This window comes from Arachis ipaensis, chromosome B07, assembly GCF_000816755.2.
Source record: "Arachis ipaensis cultivar K30076 chromosome B07, Araip1.1, whole genome shotgun sequence".
Classification (NCBI taxonomy): Eukaryota; Viridiplantae; Streptophyta; class Magnoliopsida; order Fabales; family Fabaceae; genus Arachis; species Arachis ipaensis.
Window position 1 is genome coordinate 668329 of NC_029791.2, and position 19127 is coordinate 687455.

The following is a 19127-nucleotide window of genomic DNA, read 5'->3' on the forward strand; positions in this document are numbered from 1 at the left end:
ATAGTATTTGTATATTGCATATATATTTTATGAGTGTTAAGTTGGTTGAGGCCGGTATAATGGTCATGTTTTGGAAACATCGATCATTTCATGAATATTTTATTTCTTCTGTTATTAGATAAAAATCATACACATTTATTTTCTTATAAAATCTCATTTAAAGCTTAAAAAGTTATATAATAAATAATTCATGCCAACTATATATAAAGAAACAACTGCTTTTGATGAATTATATTTGCAATCATTTGTGCAATATATGATATTTGGATTGATCTTCAACCTTTGAAATGGTGAAGATAGATCCTTTCAATTTTTTTTTAACAATTGAGAGAGTAAAATGTGATCTCATACCGTTAATTTTATAAGTGAGACAAAAAATAAATATGAGAGAGAGCAATAAAGATTATAAATCATACTTTACACTCTCAATTTTTTTTTAACAATTGAGAGAATCTATTTTCCTAAAACGATCTCCACAGAGCAGTTACATATACATAAAGCTTAACCCTATGTTATAGAGGAGATGTGGACAACTATAGGAAAAGATAGATATTGGAATAGATAGTGTAGGATTAAAGAAAAAACTCTGCTAAAACATTAGTGCTGTTTGTTACTCCTAATTAATTAATGGAGGAGGTAGATAAGATTGATACACATATGTATACAAAGTTAGATATAGTGTGAGAAACTAGCCCAAAAAGATGGCAGATATTGACATATATAGTGACTTTTGAGTTGACCAATGGATGGGAGGGGCATTATCTTGTGTCACATGTATAGATGAAAAAAAAAACCTCTTTTTCATTTTCATCTTCTTGCAAAAACGCATAATAAATATGATAATATTAATATTCACTCTTTTAGAGTTCTAAGAAGAAATGTTGCTAAGTGATATAAGTGATTGCATATAATAAAGTGAAAAAAAAAATCTAAATTGGTATAACTTTATTTTAATTTTAATCTTTAACCAGATGTGTATAATTTAATGGTTCACAATTAATCATCTATTATATATTTATATTAGCTAACCCTTCTCAATTGTAATTAAATGAACATCATATTTTACATGTTTATAACTTATAATTGGATAAGATCTTCTAAAGCTAAAAATTTGATAAAGTGATAAAATGAGGAGTTAAATACTGTTAAATTAAAATAATGAGGTGCATATTTCATAAAAATTACAAAATTAATGATTATTAACTTCTCATTTTATCACCTTTTCAATTTCTTCAGTTTAGAGATCTAAATTCCTTATAATTTATACTATTGTCTTTTGGTTATGGTTATTGTTTATGCTCTAGTTTATTACACTTCTTCAAAAACATTCCCATGTACTTATCAACGTAAATTGGAGAAAAGGGTATGATGTTCATGTTCTAAATATAATCAAGGGTATAGCCAAAAAGGTAAAAATATACAAGGCTAGACAGACTTTACTAGACTCAACTTTAATTAGTTGAAGTGTCATAAATTTTGGATTTGTTTATCTTGTGAATAAATCTGAGAATAATATATACGTCGATGATGCTTATAAGGGAAAAAAAAAAAGAAAGTGCCGTTGACTTCCTTAGCTTGCATTGTGAATGATGGATGATATTCGTTTCATTTCATAGCGGCTAAATTACATGTCATGACTCATTTTTTATAATAATTTTTGGTTTCCGTAATTTGAGATTATGATTGATAATAAGGCCCAATTTTAGCAGGTCGCAGAAGCATTAAGCATAAAGGGGGAAAAAAAAAGTTGCATGTGGAATGTGAGTTGGTGTTTTTTATGCCAATCGTGGACCAAGTTGGAAAAACCGAAAAAGGAATAATTCATTGAAAAGGTTATATAATATGCTCTTAACAACTACTGACTAAAATCTACGGTATACATGCTGCAACTTAAGGACAGTATCAAATTTGCTTTTCATAACAAATAATACAAAAGAAAATGCTTAAGGTCCAATAAATAATAGAAAAAGTAAATGCTTATTCAAAGAAACACTTTGGATAGAGTTGGGTGATGTAGTGATGCACTGTTTCATATTGGAGAGTTCTTGAATTTCAGAGAGAAGTTAACACATTCAACTCAAAATCTTAAGATATCAAATTAACGTGTCTCTCATCTTATAAACTCCTCACTCTTCCTTGCTTTCTTTGATGTGAGACTAACTTCAACACTCCTCACACTTGCAACACTAACAATAATATTAGTTCCATAGTTACATGAATTTTTCACTAATTGCCATGTAAATTCATCTGCATACCAGAAAGTCATAAGTATACTTTTTACATAAAATATTTTACATTCTGTAATGGAATATATTGAGTTGCAGGTAACTATGTTCTAAGTAGATTGATTAGGAATTCCCTGGTTTTTTCTTGAGCTTCCGAGTTCCAAACAAAGTTATGCGGCGAAATAGCTTCAGCAACCGGCTAGCATACCTTCTCTGTGAAGCAAAGTTTAAGGAACCGATGCAACTAGTTGCTTGTCCAATATGGTTCCTTTTTTTGCTGAATGATCTTGTTTCCAACCCACATGGCTTCAGCTTCTGTGATGTTTCTTCTGCTTTCTTTGTTGTTACAATGTTGTGCAGCTGAAGGCTTCTCTTCAATGACATGAGTTCTTGTTCAAGGTTCTGAATCCTGAAGCTTGTGGACTCATATTCAGCAGTTGAGAACTTGAAATTCCTCATCACAATGCTCAAAGGCCTGCTGCTATGCAATTCTGGTCCATCTGTGTAAGGGCTTTCCACAAGATTCTGGCTTGATAGGCTTCCAGATAAGTCTCCACACTGCGCATACCGGAACGAATCTGAACATTCTTTGAAGGCTCTGTGTGTGTTGAGTTGCTGAACAAATAGAGCTTGCACAATTAGGCGAAGCGGCATCAGTTCATTCTGAACTGCTTCAATGCATGCCTCTTGTGATAGCCTCTGGCAATCAAGGTACTTGCACACCAATCCCTTATCATCTTGGGATGTATCCGGATGCGTCTATATGAAGAAAAACAATGTGAGTGAGTAATCATTGTTAAAACCAATCCAACAAGTTACTTAGCTAAAAGAAGTTGCATACAACAAGTTAGTTTTGCATACCTTGAGAAAGGTGTTGATTGCTCTATAGAGTTGGTAATGGTTCTGTCTATAAGAAGGTGGCACCCTTTCAATGAGTTCCATGAATCTCTTAGGATCCATTTCAGGATCTGGAGCTACATTAGACAGATATGCATCCCAAAGTTCTGCAACTGCGAAATTTCTAGCATCTGGAGGACGGTTCATGTGTGAGTTAGATGCTGCTACATATGCTGAAACCATGTTTTCCATTGTTGCCAACTCAATACTAGAGGACATTGCTGTTGTTCCACTTTCAGGAACAAGAAAATCCTCAACTTGTGCAAAGTGCAACAATGCTGTAATCTGTGATTGCAACTTTGCCTTACTTCCATTCCTCAAACCATATTCAAGAGATCTTGAAAGCAAAGCAAAATAGAAACCAACTGGAATCACTTTGCTAGCTTTATCCCCCATTGGAAGAAGATCAATGATGCCTTGTAGAATCATTGAAGTTCTGTTAATGTCATTATCATCACTACTTTTCTCACCAGAAAATGGAAGTGACTTGTTAGATAGCAACCATTTATTTGCATAGAAAACAAGGATTGGACTCACATACTTCTCCTTCATCCCTTGTCTCCTCAAAGATCCAATGACCCTTTTGAAGAAATCAAAAGGCAATGCAATCAGATCCTTCATCCATAGATCTTGTTGGCTCACAATCTCACAGCTCCAGGATTGTGAGGCCAATTCATCCAAAGTGACAACTGGCGTGTCGCGCCTTCTTTCAGGGTCAAGAATCTCCATGCATGCCATAAAGGCCAGAGCCTCGATGCAGCGACTCACTATAAGCAGATCTTCAGACCAAGGAAGCAGAATCTGGCACCTTTGGAGTGAAATCAGTGTGTCATCCCAACTTTGCAGCACAACTTGATTCAGATATAGATCCAACCTCTCACAGAGGTTTCCTGTACAATAGTCCTCAGTCATCTCAAGAAACTCAGCTGCGCAGCGCAGAGCCGCCACATTAAAAGGGTCAATCAGTGTTGAGGTTCCATAAATGAACAATGCAATCATCTCAAAGGTTTCTGGCCCTCCAGGAAAATTCTCTGGCAGCTCAACCTCATGTGTATCCTTTAGCCTTCTCTTTAAGTATCCACTCTTTGAAGCCAGAGGAAACTGCAGCCATTTCAAAACATAACATAACATTTAAACTAAGAATAACAAACTTTGTTGAACATTCTTTGATCTTACCTTGTGTAGGTTGAACATCTTATCTTTGACCCAAACTCGGACAGAGACAGGTAAACCAGTTTCTTGGCTCCTAAGACAAAAAGGTTCACAATTCAGGACAAAAATACAGATTTGATTACAGAAGAAGAGAAATAGAAGAACACTGAATGGTCCATATTCTCACCATGTAATGACCTTGATCTTGAGCAAGGCACCAATGTTGGGTGAAGAGTAAGGACTAGAAGCCACTGATGAGGAGCAATCTTTTGAACTTGCAATTTCCATGCTTAGAATCAATGTGAATGTTGAGTCACTGAAGTGAATAATCTGAATTATTGTAGGAGTATATAGAGCAGAAAGTAGGAGCATTGGAAGAAGTTGAATTTGGTGAGGTTTGTCCCCAAAACACATTGGTGTATATTCATCCTTGGTTTAGTCAAAGTCAACATGCACACGAGTGAAACTCGAACTCCAAGTTTTAAGGCTTCAATAACGTTTCTTGAATGTTGGGAAGTTGAATTCTTTGCCATACAACTTGGCGGTTTCAGGTTTCAGCCAATAGAATACAATATACAATTCTCATGCACCCTAACACAGTTTCTTCACGTATATATAAAAATCCCATTTCTTCACATTTTCTAATTTCTATGATGCACATGATAATACTATTTCTAACGTTTAAGAACAAGAAAATTTGTATGTAATTTGAATCATATTTAATATTTAATACTTGTTTTCAAAATATGTATAATCGATGTCTACTTAAAATATCTTGAGATAATAGTAATACTTAATTTGATCCTGAATTTACACGTGAGTCTCAATTTAGTCTCTGAGGTTTTAATTGCCTCTATTTAGTCCCCGAAGTTTATAAACGTGGCTCATATTAGTCCCTGAGACCATTTTTAGTATAAAAACATTAATAGAGCGCTGTTGTAGACTATTATATGTCACGTTAAAACTTGTAAAATGATGCAGTTTTGGTTTTGATATTTAAATAGCTCAAAAACGACATCGTATTACTTATTTTGTTAGGTAAAATTTTAATAAACACCATTTAGGATGTTGTTTTTAGGTTATTTGATTGCCAAAACCAAAATAACATCATTTTACAAAGTTTAGGTGGCATCCGGCTGTCACGACGGTGTTTTGTTAAGGTTTGTACGTTGAAAATTGTTTCAAGGACTAACATGAGTTATGTTCACAAAATTTGGAAACTAAATAGAGGCAATTAAAATTTCGGGGACTAAATTAAGACTCGCGTGTAATTTCAGAGGCCAAATTGAATATTAACTCAAATATCTTTATGCGAGAATAATAATAATTAAAATATTGATACTCTTATATTAATATTTAATTTACAGTAGATGAGAGTTCTATTTAAAAATTTATTGTCGATTTGATTCGAATTTTTAACATTTTATTAAAAAGACAAGTGAGCTAATTGTTCCACCAACCAAGTTGATTACTTGCATTGAAATATTTAACCGATATAAATTGGAGCTATGGCTCAAATCTTGAAATTTGAATGTGTGAATGTGAAGTGCATAATGCATGGTTGATGAGGCATTTGGGGAAAATGAAGAGACCAAAGAAGCAGTTTACAGTAGACGTTACGCTTGATTTGATCTAGATTTTTCATAGAATAAAATAAAAAGAGGAAATGTGTATTGGGAAATAGGGAATGCATTGCATGGTAATAAATAAACAATAGAAGGAAATGGTAGGGGATTAAAATAGGGTAAAGAGAGGAAACATGAAGTGCATGTTGGTTATTGGGTTGTGCTTGCTTTCAACCAGCACCAACTATCAATCCCAATATTTACTTTTCCGCTTTCCTTGCTAAGTGTCTTAAACCAAAAAAAAACCGAGATCGGTTAGTGTAGTAGTTAACTTATTAATCCACTTAAGTAAATATTAAAAATTTAAATTTTGTCTTATACATGCATGTATCAACACATTGACCACCAACAAACCCTTAAATAAAATTCCGATCTATGACCAATTAATCCTTGAGTTGGCAAATTGAAAGATACTATGAAGGTGGAAACTCAGGTGCAGTCGACTTCACGTGAAGTTGATACTTGAGAGCCGTTAAATGATTTGACTGATTTGACTAAATTTTCATCTAACGACTCTCAGGTATCAACTTCACGTGAAGTCGACTTTATCTGAGTTTCAATTATAAAATTTTATCTCTCTCAATTCAACAATATTAGATGAACAATTTTTTTCAATAAAATTTTCGACTTTTTTCCTTCTTCTTTTAAATTGTATTTGGTGGTTATTTTTTTTTAACCAAAGATAAAAAAAACTGTTATTTGAGTTATAGTTCATTAGCTGTTATATTTGGTTGTTGGATAAATAAAAAAATATCAAAATATGTTTAAATAAACACATTTTTTATCTGTATTATATTTATATTATATTATGTATCATATATCGTTTAATCAGTATATTTGCATTTTTCAAAAAAAAAAAAATTGCATTTGTCTATATATAGAGAAATTTATGAAACTAGAACACACATATATCATGCATGTACATATACGCTTTTCTTTTTTCTAATCCTCTAATGGCTTTGTTTTTTTATTATAATTAAGTCATACATAAAATTATAAAAAAGTTGGTAAGCTTGGAAATAGATGCTACATATTGGATTTGGCTCCGGAGCCAAATTCCTACAGGATTATATTATAGGAAACATTTTAAGTGTACCGGGAGTACCGGTGCACCAGTTGTTTTAACCGTTAATCTGAATTATAAAAAATATATATAATATATATTAATTGAAATCAACGATTAAAATAACTGGTGCACCGATACTCTCCGGTGCACTTGAAATGTTTCCTATATTATATAGCTTTCTATTCTTAGAATTCAAGCAACGACTAATAAAGGGGATAAACATATATACATATGCACATCTACAATTCTATATACACATATTAGAGCATAATATTAGGGTGTCCATTGTTGACTCTTTGCCTTAGATAAGTATTACCATTTAGCAAGTAACAAAGTATCAAGGAACAAGAATAAAAATATTACCATTATTTACTTTCTTTTCTTTTAAACCATGACCCACCGATTTTTCAAACAGATTTACATTAAAGTATTCAACAAAGTTCCCGTGGGATTAAAAGGTAAATGTTTAAATAATTAAACAATTTTAACTCAATTCCAATTATAATATATGTATAAACATAATTCGACCATTAATAGAAAGCCCACTACAAACATTTTCGACAATTAAGACCTTAATCTGCTCTCATCAACACGAAATTTCCAACTTACTTTGGCTCCACAACTGAGTTATTGCATCTCTAAACAAGATCTCAGAAGCAGAGATATTCTATTTCTGATCTCAAAAGGAGGCATCATTTTTTTTTTTTAAGTTAGGAGTAAGATTCGAATTCGTGACTTCTAAATAAGTATGAGGAGACTATATCATTTAAGTTATAGTTTGTTGGCAAAAGGAGGTATTATTTTGGCTATACAGTAGAAACTTGTTTAATATGTTGAACTACTTGAAAATAAGAATTTTCTAATTATTTTTGTCAATACTTAAATGAGAACATTTTCTTTGTTTATTTCTCCCAAAATTTGTAAATATGTATGACGAATTTTTATGATTAATAACATGATAAAACAGCTTAAATTTACAGCATAACTTTTTAAATTTGCATTTCATAATTACAAACAAATCAAACATTTGTTTTGGTTCAGACCATATGAGAGCTCCTCTTTTTTGTTTGGATATACAATGAAATATAAACGCTTTTTTTGCTTGGATATACCATGAAATAAAAACACAATTAGACAAAAATTATATTTAGCCAATCATCAATCGATTAGAAACATACAAAGCAATATGTTTTAGCAAGAATGCAAACGCATGTCTATTTGTTCATTTATGTTTTAGGCAAAAGATCACTAATAATATATCTACAAAAATGCTATTTGTACACTAAAATTAACCTACTAATATATTTGTGTATAAATACATCTGCTATTTAATTCATTTTCAATGTGTAATTATATTTCAATATGTATTTTATACTAGTGACTAATTTTGGTAGCTGATTTTGATATACACCTAATATGTAATTACATATTAACACTTGTGTATAAATACAATGAAAAATGAATTATAAATAATAAAATGTAAGCATGGGATGCTTCTTGATTAGAAGGGTAAGGGATATCATGTTGAGTTTCATTTCAACATTATTGTCTCTACTCTCTAGTTCAGTCTCGTTCTACTATTGAAGTCACAAGTACATCAATGGTATAGTGAAACTGGATTGGAAAATGCATGTGCTATAACAATTAGTCTTAGGTGCAATTACACTTGGAAGCAAAGAGTTGAAGGAAAAGAGAAAAACAATAAAAAAAAGTTAATAGGTATATTATTCTTCATCATTGTTGAGTTCAGAAAAGAAAGGGTCCTTAAGGAGATCAGTGGCTGAAGGCCTTGCCCTTGGCTGTGCTATGCACTTTTCAATGAATGCCTTCATCTCTGGGTCTGTGACTTTGTTCAAGGATTGAGGCTTAATTCCCATTGTAACCTTTTTGTAAATCTTGGCTACACTGTCACATTCACAATAGGGTATCTCCATTGTAACCATCTCAAGTACACACAGCCCAAAAGAGTATATGTCCACCATCTCAGTGTAATCTTCCTCATACAGCTCCGGTGCCATATACTCTGGTGTCCCTAAAATTGAATGCGCTGCATGGCTCCGCCCCACTATCGCCGCCAATCCTAGATCACCAATTTTCACCTATAGAAAGCCACAAGAGCAAAATTGTTTTAGAATTTAGTTTGGCACAATAACCAGGCACATAAAACCAACTAAATATGAAAACAAATAATAATAATAATGACATTGTTATTTGTTATGTTTCAAAAGGTTGTAACAAGAATTTCTTTATAAAAATCATAGTGATTTTTAATGGTAAGGTCTACTTGTCGGAAATGGATCCTCTCAATTTTTTTCTCTCAAATTTTTTTGTAAAGTATAATCTCTCATCATTCAACATCTTCTCTTACATGTTTTCTCTTGGTCCCACTTAAAGAGTATATGGCAAGAGATCACACTTCACAAAAAAATTGAGAGAATCCATTTCCTACTTGTCTATTCAGAGATGATGACTAATCATGTCATATTATTTAGGAGCATAATTAAAGCATTCTAAAGTTACAACAATTATCTAATCATAATGAGCTAAAAAGTCTAAAACAAGCATTGCTAGCAGATTGTGATAAATCTAAGTTATTAATGCTCTATCTAGAAACAAAAGATGATTGGTAATGCTTTTATTTGGCCTCTCCTCTTCTCTTCATCAACTTCATCACAATAAATATGCCAATGTTAAAGTAGGGGGAGTTTACCACAATTCAAACTAGCAAGTGTGCTGTTTACCTGTCCAATGTTCCCATTGACAAAGATGTTGCTACAATTGAGATCTCTGTGTATAATGCAGGGATCATGAGTATGAAGATACTCCAGCCCTTCAAGGACTTGTTTCGACCACTTCTTCAACGCCTTAATGGAAACATGGCGGTGCTTCTTCCGGTATTCCCTCAAATTGCCAGAAGTGCAAACCTCAGTGATGAAATTGATGTTCTGGCGATCATTGTCTTTCCAAACACTATAACAAACAATGATATACTTGTTGCTCAAGTTTCTAAGCAACTCAACCTCAGAGTGAAGCCTGTTTATCAAAACAAGATCGTCACTGAAATTCCGCAGTCGAACTTGATTCCAAGCAACCTCAATGCCTTCTTCTTGATCAAAGGCCCTATAAACCTTCTTCACGGCGCCATAACCAAGCAGATCTTCGTAACGGCCGAACCGGCCAGTTGGATCAACTTCAACAAACGGTTCCCCTTCTCTATCATAGGTGTTTGAGTTCCCAGCACTAGCAGGCATTTTCAATAGCCAAAAGTTTGCTACACAATGCAATAAACAATAATTGTTAATGAAGTTAGTTTTTTTATAAAAAAAGAAAGAAAAAAGTGAAATTGCGAATGGAATAAAAAGAATACTCTTTTTGCCCTTTTATTTTCTCTGTTCTGGTCATGAAACCTAAGAATCTGTAGAAAATCAATTTAATACTGAGCTAACTATAGGAGAGAATCAATTCTGATCTCGAACGCAATCGAATGTAGCTGAGTCAATATAAGCAATTATAATTCTGAAGCAATAACAAGAGAAGTATTCAATCAAAATGAAGGAAATGTCGAAGGAAAATCAAAATGAAGTATTCAATCATGCACGAAAGTATGTGAATCATTTCAATTGGAATTCGAATGAAAGGTGCAAAAACAAGAGCATTAATTACCAGCTAGGGAAAGGAGAATGGTTGCTAAATTAAGAGTTTTTTTGAAACTTCAAGTTGAGAATCGAAAACCCTGCCTTACAAAGCTGAGAGATAAGTAAGAAGGAAAGATGAGAGCATAGCATGCAAAATCAGCAAATGAATCGAGACGATGACTGCGCTTCTTATAGTGCTCCCAAATCTCGGGGCAGCTCACTAAACGACGTCGTTTCACAGACGCGCTAATTAGTTACTTTAGTTTTCTTTTTTTGTTTTCTGTTTTTTTCTTTCTTTTTTTGTGTGTTTCGTTTCGTAGATTCATTTATTTACCGCTGATTTGTTGGTAGAGAAGTGGAGAGTTGAGAGGTAAAGGGAGAGTGAGTTGCGTGACGTGGCAGATTTTTCATGTGTCACAATCCCTTTTTCGTGTTGTTTCCTCTGTTTGATAATTGATGCGGGATCGAAATGTATGAATCAAATTATGTAATGAGAAGCAGTGTATCTGATTCTGAACTTCACGAGAAGAATGGGGGATGATGCATTATTAAATATAAATATTATTACACTCATCATATAACACAAAAAGTTTTCAGGTAACACCCGTGCTCTAATGCCTAATTTTGACCCTGAATCTTCCACCTTTGCATCCATCAATTGCTCATATATTCAGGAAACTTCCAAATAATACCATTTAGTAGTAGTAAAAAAGGAGGATGCATGTTGCTAAAAAAGTGGTTCATGACTATTTTTGGGTGAATAGAGGAGCTCTATTCAGAAACTATGGTGCTTGAGTGGTGATGTTTGTGGTCCGATTATTACCAATTTTGGAGTAAAAATACATCTGATAAGAGTTAAATTAATCTTTTCACCAGCTTTTTCAATGATGCACTAGTGTTCTTGCGCCGCTTTTTAATTTCAATATGGAGGCAAAGGTTGGGTTGGACGCGGTTATGGAGAAGAGAGGTGCTTGACCTGTGTGTGGTGTCAGAACACCACAAATCGAACCATGCGAGTTCTTCATAGCTTGTCGGACGGTCCAAGTTGTAGCTAAGAATACGAATTCATACAAAAATTCATATATATATATATATACAAAACGCACCGTCCGATTTGCATGCTGTGAAATTCAAATTTCAGCCCCTGCCAAATCGGACCCTCCGATTTGTTAAGCAATTTTTGCCAACATAGAACTCGCAGGATCCGAGTTCCAACTCCTGCCACTCACATAAAGCTGTCCCACAATTTGGTCTAGCACATTCTATTTCCATATCCAGGCACATCACATTCATGGTTCCATAACACCCATTCACCATTTTCATGTGGGATTTTAGCTATATAATTATATATTACTGTATACACGCATTTTAAGCCAGAAACTACCTACTTATTTTAAGACATGAATTTGTTAGTTGGGCTTGTCTAGAATGAGAAGTCAAGCCATCTAGCATGTCATATATATACAAGGTTTCAGGGTGATGTCTATCTTCAACTGTAAAGATATGAGTTTTGCCACTCACTTGGATAATGCTTTGTCCAGGACATTTTCTCACTTGAAGATATTTCATCTTTCTTCTTATAGCTGCAACTCCATCCCACATCCCAGCTGATGCATATATGTTAGCCAACTCCACGTAAGGAACTGCCACATTGGGCTCCAATTGAAATAGCCGCTCTGAGACGTATTTGCCCATCTCCATCTTAGCATGTAGTTTGCATGCAGACAGCAATGCACTCCATATGCCAGCATCAGGTTCAACCGGCATACATTCAATAATTCCTAAAGCTTCTCTCAGTTGTCCTTTACGACCAAGGAGATCAACCATACATGAATAATGGTCTATACCGGGTCTTATACCATACTTTTGTGTCATCATGTTGAAGCACTCCAATCCTCTTTCAAGTAAACCTCCATGAGCACAAGCTTGGAGAACAGCAAGAAATGTTATGTGGTTTGGTTTCATTCCCATCTGCACCATCACAAGAAACAGGTCCAAAGCATCCTTAACATCTCCATTCAAAGCACAAGCAGTAATCAGGGTTGTCCAGGTGACGATAGTTTTGTTAGCCATAGAATAGAAAAGCTCCTTAGCATTGTTTAGACTTCCACACTTTGCATACATGTCAATTAGTGCATTACAAACTACAATATTTTCTTTCAACCCTTTGTTAATAGAGTAATTATCAATCCATTTTCCAAGTTCAAGAGATCCTGTTTGACCACAACCTGAAATCAAAGCAAGCACAGTAACTAAATCTGGATTTTCACCTGTTGCTTCCATTGTATTAAACAAGGTTAACGCCTCATCCATATATCCTTTCTCCGCATACCCACTAATCATTACAGTCCATGAAACACAAGTTCTGATAGACATGCCATCAAACAATAATCTTGCAGAATGAACATCCCCACACTTGGAATACATAGAAATAAGAGTATTCACCACACACAAATCAGCATCACAACCTAACTGAATCCCATGAGAATGAATTAGCAGACCTTGAAATAGTGCTTTGGGTTGCACACATGCTGAAAGCAAATTGAGGATTGTACTAATATCAGGCAAAAGCCCACAATCAAGCATCCCTGTATAACAGTCAACAGCCTTGTCATACTTTTCAAAATTCGCATATGCTGCAATCATAGAATTCCATGAGATAACAGACCTAACATCACTGCCAATTTCATCAAATACTATCTCTGCTGAGCACAAGTCACCACATTTAGCATACACAGCAATCAAAGTGTTAGCCACAGAAACATCGATATGAACTCCAATTCGAATCGCAAAACAATGCACTGCATTCACAAAATTTGGGTTTTTCAATTCCAAAACAGACTGAATCAAGAGCAAGACAGTGACCGAATCAGGATGCATCCCACTATACCTCATCTCACGCAGTAGACAGAAAAACCTGTCAACAAAACTCCTGTGAGAAAAACCTGCAAGCATTGCATTCCAAGAAGCAATATCCCTAGTGGGCATTCCAACAAACACATGGTGTGCATCTTCCAAATGACCACATTTCATGTACATATCAACCATTGCGGTTTGCACAAAAACATTGGACTGAAAGCAGGATTTGGCAATATGTGCATGGATCATTTGGGAGTTCCAGAGACAGGAAATTCTGGCACAGGCTTTTGCAACAAAAGGAAAGGTAGAACCGTTGGGTGTAACCCCAGTTTGCTTCATTTGGCGGAAAAGAAGTAGGGCTTTTTGTGCATGGCCTCCATTCACAGCTTCTCTTATATTGGAGTTCCAGAAGGAAAGAATTGAGAAATTCGAGAAACGATTCATAAATGGTGTAACAGTAACAGCAACAGGATAGGTGATCATTTCTCATCTTTGAAGTTGAACTTGTTCTTTTGAAGCAATGAGTAGAAACAAGAAAACGGAACTGAACTGAACTGAAGTCAATTGGGTCTTGTTGCAAGCAGAACCAGCTGCGCTCATTGCTGCTAACATAGAGAGTAGGGATTAATTCAGTAAAGAAGGCAGAAAAAATTTAATAAAAAAAGAATCCGAAAATTCTACAGGTGCAAGAACTTGGCTAGGGTCCCAAGCGAGTAATTTCAAAGTCTGAGCATCTAAAAAAATTCAACATCATTACAGCAGCAACAATCAACAATGAACAAAACCACTTCATATTCATAATCAGCAAAATCAATTCATAAACCAATTCAACATTCAACAAAATCACTGCATATTCATAGTCAGCAAACCCAATTCATAAACCAATTCAACAATAAAATTAACAACAAAAATATTTCAACATTTCAAGTTCAATCTCTGTCATATTCTAATCAGATTCATTAATCAAACAACAATAAAAATAACAGAAATCACATCTATGAATCAACTATTAAAAATTAGAGTGAAGTGACAATTAGATCCTCGAAGATATTGACTTTGGACTAATTTATCCCAAAAGAAAAAAAAGTACCAATTAAGTCCTCAAAGATAGCAAACGGTGGACATCTATGTCCTTCTGTTAATAAATAATGCGAAACGAAATTGAATTGTCTATATATTTCGTTAGAGAAAGTATAGGGAGCCAATGACCTAAGCGTACAATGTGTACAATGAAGGTTTACAGTGGTGCATGTCTTGTTACTATTACATGAGTAGAAAAACTATGTAGTTTTGGACTTATCTTTTGAGTTTTCATTTATCAACTGTTCTCTATTTATCACAAATTCTATCAAAATAAGTGAAGTTTCACTCCAAAAGTTATCTACATGACTATCTTTCATAGATAGACATGCCAGAGTAATTAACAGTATATATAAGCATCACCGTTAGATTTTAGTTGATGAATTGATAGAAGGACATCATGTGTCCACCGTTTGCTATCCTTGAGGATCAAATTGGTACTTTTTTTTTAAGGACTAATTTGTCCGAAGTCAAAATTTTCAGGGACCTAATAGTTACTTTACTCTAAAAATTAATATAGAATATTAGAATAACCGAAAAAAAAAAACTACATGTGGGATTTTAGCTATATATTACTGTATATACGCATCTTAAGCCAGAAACTGCCTACTTATTTTAAGCACACACACAAACATGAACTTTCAATAGGAACAAAAAACTACAGTAACACAGAAGGCATAAAAAATGCAGCAAATGAACAACACCCAACTTAATTGGAAATGCACAAATCAAAGAGATCAAAATTTTTAACCCTCAAAAAATCCTTAAAATTTGAATGCTTTTGTAGGATTTAGAGAGATAAGAATGAGTAAGTAGGATCTATTGAGTCATAATGTTTAAAAGAGAGACTTTGGTTCTCAAAAATCTCCTAAATAAGTTGTCAAGATAATTTCAATGCTTTCAATGGCATCCTCCAAAGCCTCCAATCTTTTAAGCCAATTTACTAGTGGTGTCAATATGCTTGACCCTATAGGGCCTTGGCCCTACTTTATAGGGCCAGCCCACGGGCCACCAAATCCTTTTTTTTTACTCTTTCAATAAACCTATTAAAAGTTATTGGCTTCTTCTATCCCTTTATCATTTTTTATATATAGAAATAACGAAATTGAAAAATAAATATCAAACTCTATACAAACTAGAAAATACCTTCATCACTATTTTGCTCTTCAATAATGTCTCTAGTAGAAAATCAAAACACCAACCAAATTTAAATTATGAACTAAAAGTGCAAACTCACCACTCAAAATAAAGTTTACACAAAAATAAATCACCTAAAATCATGAATGTAGAGGGGGATGCATCGACTCCGTTGACACTTCTTCTTCATGAATTTCACCAATGTCATCATCTAAAATCAATCAATTAAAAAACAATCTAAAATCAATCAGTTAAAAAACAATCTTCCAAATCAAATGAATGCTAGAAAATGAATTGGATAAGAATATTATGAGAAAGAACATGAACTTCCATCAGAAAATACTTTTACAGGCACTATTAAGATTGCACCTAAAACACAAAAAAGGAGCTTATCTAATCCAACTTCAAATTCAATCCCAGAAAAAAAGATTTTAATCTCTTAGAGCATGTCATGTTATTTGATTACAAAAAGTGTGGGAAAAAATAAATAATAACAATAATAATAATAACAATAAACAGTGTTATGTCCATGCATTAAGTTTGTCTTCAAAATTATTAAATGTGAGAAGAGATAAGAGTGTATGAACAGGAAAGAAAAGGTAGTTTCCACTCTACAACCACAACTGCCAGGTTCAGGGGTTCCTTGGAGTAGCATTAAAGACACTGTTTTCAGTTTCAGATCTTCTATTGCACACATTACATACATTACAGCACCAAAAGAAAAAACCCCAAAAAAGAAATGGAACAACAAAATGGTAAAAGACAAGAAGCTTTGTGACAGGTTCACTTCCACAGTCTCCTTTCAACATCTCCACTTTAAGACTAATAAACCTTCGGAACAACTTCTTTGGTGGTCAACTTCCTGAAGAGATGTGTGATCAAGCTCATTCCTTACAACATATTTCTATATTAAATAACAATGTTGGTGGCACCATTCCAAAGTCTATTGGCAACTGCACATCATTAGTAAACTTATATCTCGGAGCAAACTTTTTCACAGGTTTCCATTTAATTTCCATTCCTAGTTTTGGATTTCATTAGAATTTATCTATCTTTGCTATAACGTATACTCAGTTAATTGAAATTAAGCAATATTAAACATAATGTTAGTTAATTTATATTACAGGGGAAAATACTGAAGCTTGCAATTACAATTGAAGAAACAAGTTCACAGTTCAACCATTTTGAAAAATCCCATTTTGAAATCACAGAAGGAGAGAAGAAACAAGCAAAGTAGAAAGTAGAAACTCTAAGAGAGGGACAGAAAAAGAAGAAATTCACCTCTGATTAATATATATTTTTTTATAATTCAAATTAACGATTAAAATAACTGAAACTCAGCTGTTCTCAGTACACTTGAAACTTTTCTTATAAAGTTTTTTTGGGGGGCCTTAATTAGGGCCAGTAGGGCTTATAAAATCTGTTTTTGTAATTTTAGGGTTTTAGCTATATATTACTGTATAAACGCATCTTAACCCAGAAACTACCTACTTATTTTAAGCACACACACAAACATGAACTTTCAATACGAGCAAAAACTACAGTAACACAGAAGGCATAAGGCAGACATAGTACTTCACAGTTATCACAACAGATAGACATTAGATAACCAGTATCAATTAATCAGGAAGAAGACACAAAATCTTTATAATGCAAAATCTGTCATTCTCATATTGCTCTTTATCTTCAAATTTTAACAAACTATGTTACAACATTATTACCAAGGAGGATTAGAACCCTCTCTAACAGATGGAGACCTAGAAACAGTACTCCCATCCCTACCAAACCTTGACACACTTCTACTAACACTTCTAGGAGTAGCCAAGGCAGGACTGGAACCACGATAACTTGCGCGAAGCGATTCATCAACTGAGGTTGAGGACTTTGCAATTGCATTCCTTACAAACTTCTGAGCGGCGGGAGAAAGCGTCCGCATGCTTGGACTAGCACTTCCACCTCTAACAGGCGAAGCCAATGGCGGTTTTTGAAACATCTTCGACCTCTCCCTAATCTTCCTTGCAGCCTCCCTAGAAAGGGAATGCGCTTTTGCATCTCTAGCAGGCGCTGAAGGAATCTTATAATGTGGTCCATCTGCACTACCACCAATATCAATTGGAGTTTCCTCTGGGTCCAACCTCAACGGTGTCCCTTCTATCTCTCCCCAAGTGATAAACGGGGATTCATCAACACCCGGCGCAGGAGAAGGAGTCTTAACAAAGCTATAGCCATTCTCAGCCTTCTTTGCAGATTCCATATAGAACGGGTTAGGAGTCTTCCTCAAATCTTCAAGATCATACTTCTTTAACTTGTCCCCTTCCCTAAGAGACATTGGGGCAGGAGTAGCACCGGCAACAGGTGTATACAACACCTCAACAGTTCCATCATCTCTTGGCCTAGAATCCAATGTTTTACCATGGAACCTAGTATTTGCACGACTTATCTCCTTTGTCATGCCCTTAATTCTAACAGCTCTTTCCTCTTCAGTCAATGGAACCTCACCCTTATCAGCAGGATGATACATCAACAGATTCTTTGCCGTATAGTTCCATCCCTCCAATGTACTAGGAGGCTGATAAGATGTTCCATACCCGTCAGTTATCCTCTCTCTCTTAGCATCCTCGATACCTTCCACATCGTCTTTGTTCTCACCTTCCGTCAAATACCCAACCCTCTCTTTCCTCTTCCTATTCACCTTCTCCAGAATCTTCGAGAAGCTGTGATTATCCTCACTCGTATACCTCCACAAAAACTGATCAAGCCCCAAAGAAGTATCAACCCCACCACCACCACCACCATCGCTCTTATTATTCTCTTCATCACCAATATCAAAACGTTGGGTCTTGGGTGTTTTACCATCGAATTCATCAAAAGGTGTGAAATTTCTCATGAAAGTGGAGCCAGGGGTGACAGTGGATCTAAATTCAGAACCGGTTACCTTAGGAACGTCGGAGCCACCACGGCGGCGCTCGATGATCTTGAGCTGGGCGTCACGGATTTGGACTGGATCACCGGTCTTGATGGCTTCGAGCCAATCGAGGCGATCTCGGAGCTTGGAGATGTCGGGAAAGTAGTCGCGTTCGATGATCTTCTCGAGGGCTTCAACGTACGTATCTTCATCGAGTACTGTGGGGTTCTTGGGAGGGAGTCTGGGTGCGATTGCTGCAGAAGATGACGAAGTTGAAGTGTTAGGGTTAGGGTTTTGCAGAGAGGGAGAAGGGGATGGGGAAGAGAGGTGGAGGGGCGAGTGGCCTGGTGATTGAAGCATGTTTTCTTAATTGCGTGAAGAGATGAAGAAGAGGGAACAATGGAAATTGAAATTGATGAAAGGAAAGGTGAAATTAAAATCCTCAATCCAGATCAGGAGCTAGGAAAATTGATTTGTAGGAGTTTTCCAGGAACTAGAAGAAAAACACAACGCGGATTTTCAGATTTTGAACACGTTATAATAGAT

The 19127-nt window shown here is 34.9% G+C and overlaps 4 protein-coding genes across 9 annotated transcripts; all 4 read right to left on the minus strand.

The window, feature by feature from the left end:
* On the minus strand, window positions 1965-4918 carry LOC107608800 (BTB/POZ domain-containing protein At5g48130). Its single transcript, XM_016310532.2, has 4 exons — window positions 4462-4918; window positions 4299-4368; window positions 3087-4223; window positions 1965-2984 (listed from the first exon to the last, which is right to left on the minus strand). The coding sequence occupies exons 1-4, from the start codon at window positions 4686-4688 to the stop codon at window positions 2349-2351; spliced, it is 2070 nt and encodes a 689-aa protein (XP_016166018.2). The 5' UTR covers window positions 4689-4918; the 3' UTR covers window positions 1965-2348.
* On the minus strand, window positions 8434-12287 carry LOC107609783 (probable serine/threonine-protein kinase WNK11). Of its 5 annotated transcripts, none has more exons than XM_021106827.1 (4): window positions 10629-11244; window positions 10333-10372; window positions 9707-10236; window positions 8434-9064 (listed from the first exon to the last, which is right to left on the minus strand). In XM_021106827.1, exons 3-4 carry the CDS (start codon window positions 10214-10216, stop codon window positions 8690-8692), a joined length of 885 nt encoding a protein of 294 aa, XP_020962486.1. In that variant the 5' UTR covers window positions 10217-10236; window positions 10333-10372; window positions 10629-11244; the 3' UTR covers window positions 8434-8689. The 5 variants fall into 5 exon arrangements, with proteins under 5 accessions (XP_020962486.1, XP_016167296.1, XP_016167294.1 ...); XM_016311810.2 differs by having other exon boundaries at window positions 10333-10380; XM_016311808.2 differs by having other exon boundaries at window positions 10333-10481; window positions 10629-11243.
* LOC107610010 (pentatricopeptide repeat-containing protein At4g19191, mitochondrial-like) lies at window positions 12454-14504 on the minus strand. 2 transcript variants are annotated; one of them, XM_021106823.1, is made up of 2 exons: window positions 12871-14500; window positions 12454-12571 (listed from the first exon to the last, which is right to left on the minus strand). In XM_021106823.1, the coding sequence occupies exons 1-2, from the start codon at window positions 13940-13942 to the stop codon at window positions 12501-12503; spliced, it is 1143 nt and encodes a 380-aa protein (XP_020962482.1). In that variant the 5' UTR covers window positions 13943-14500; the 3' UTR covers window positions 12454-12500. The 2 variants fall into 2 exon arrangements, with proteins under 2 accessions (XP_020962482.1, XP_020962483.1); XM_021106824.1 differs by having other exon boundaries at window positions 12482-12571; window positions 13102-14504.
* Window positions 17274-19121, minus strand: LOC107609406 (protein DGCR14). The gene has a single exon (XM_016311363.2). The coding sequence runs from the start codon at window positions 18939-18941 to the stop codon at window positions 17394-17396; it is 1548 nt and encodes a 515-aa protein (XP_016166849.1). The 5' UTR covers window positions 18942-19121; the 3' UTR covers window positions 17274-17393.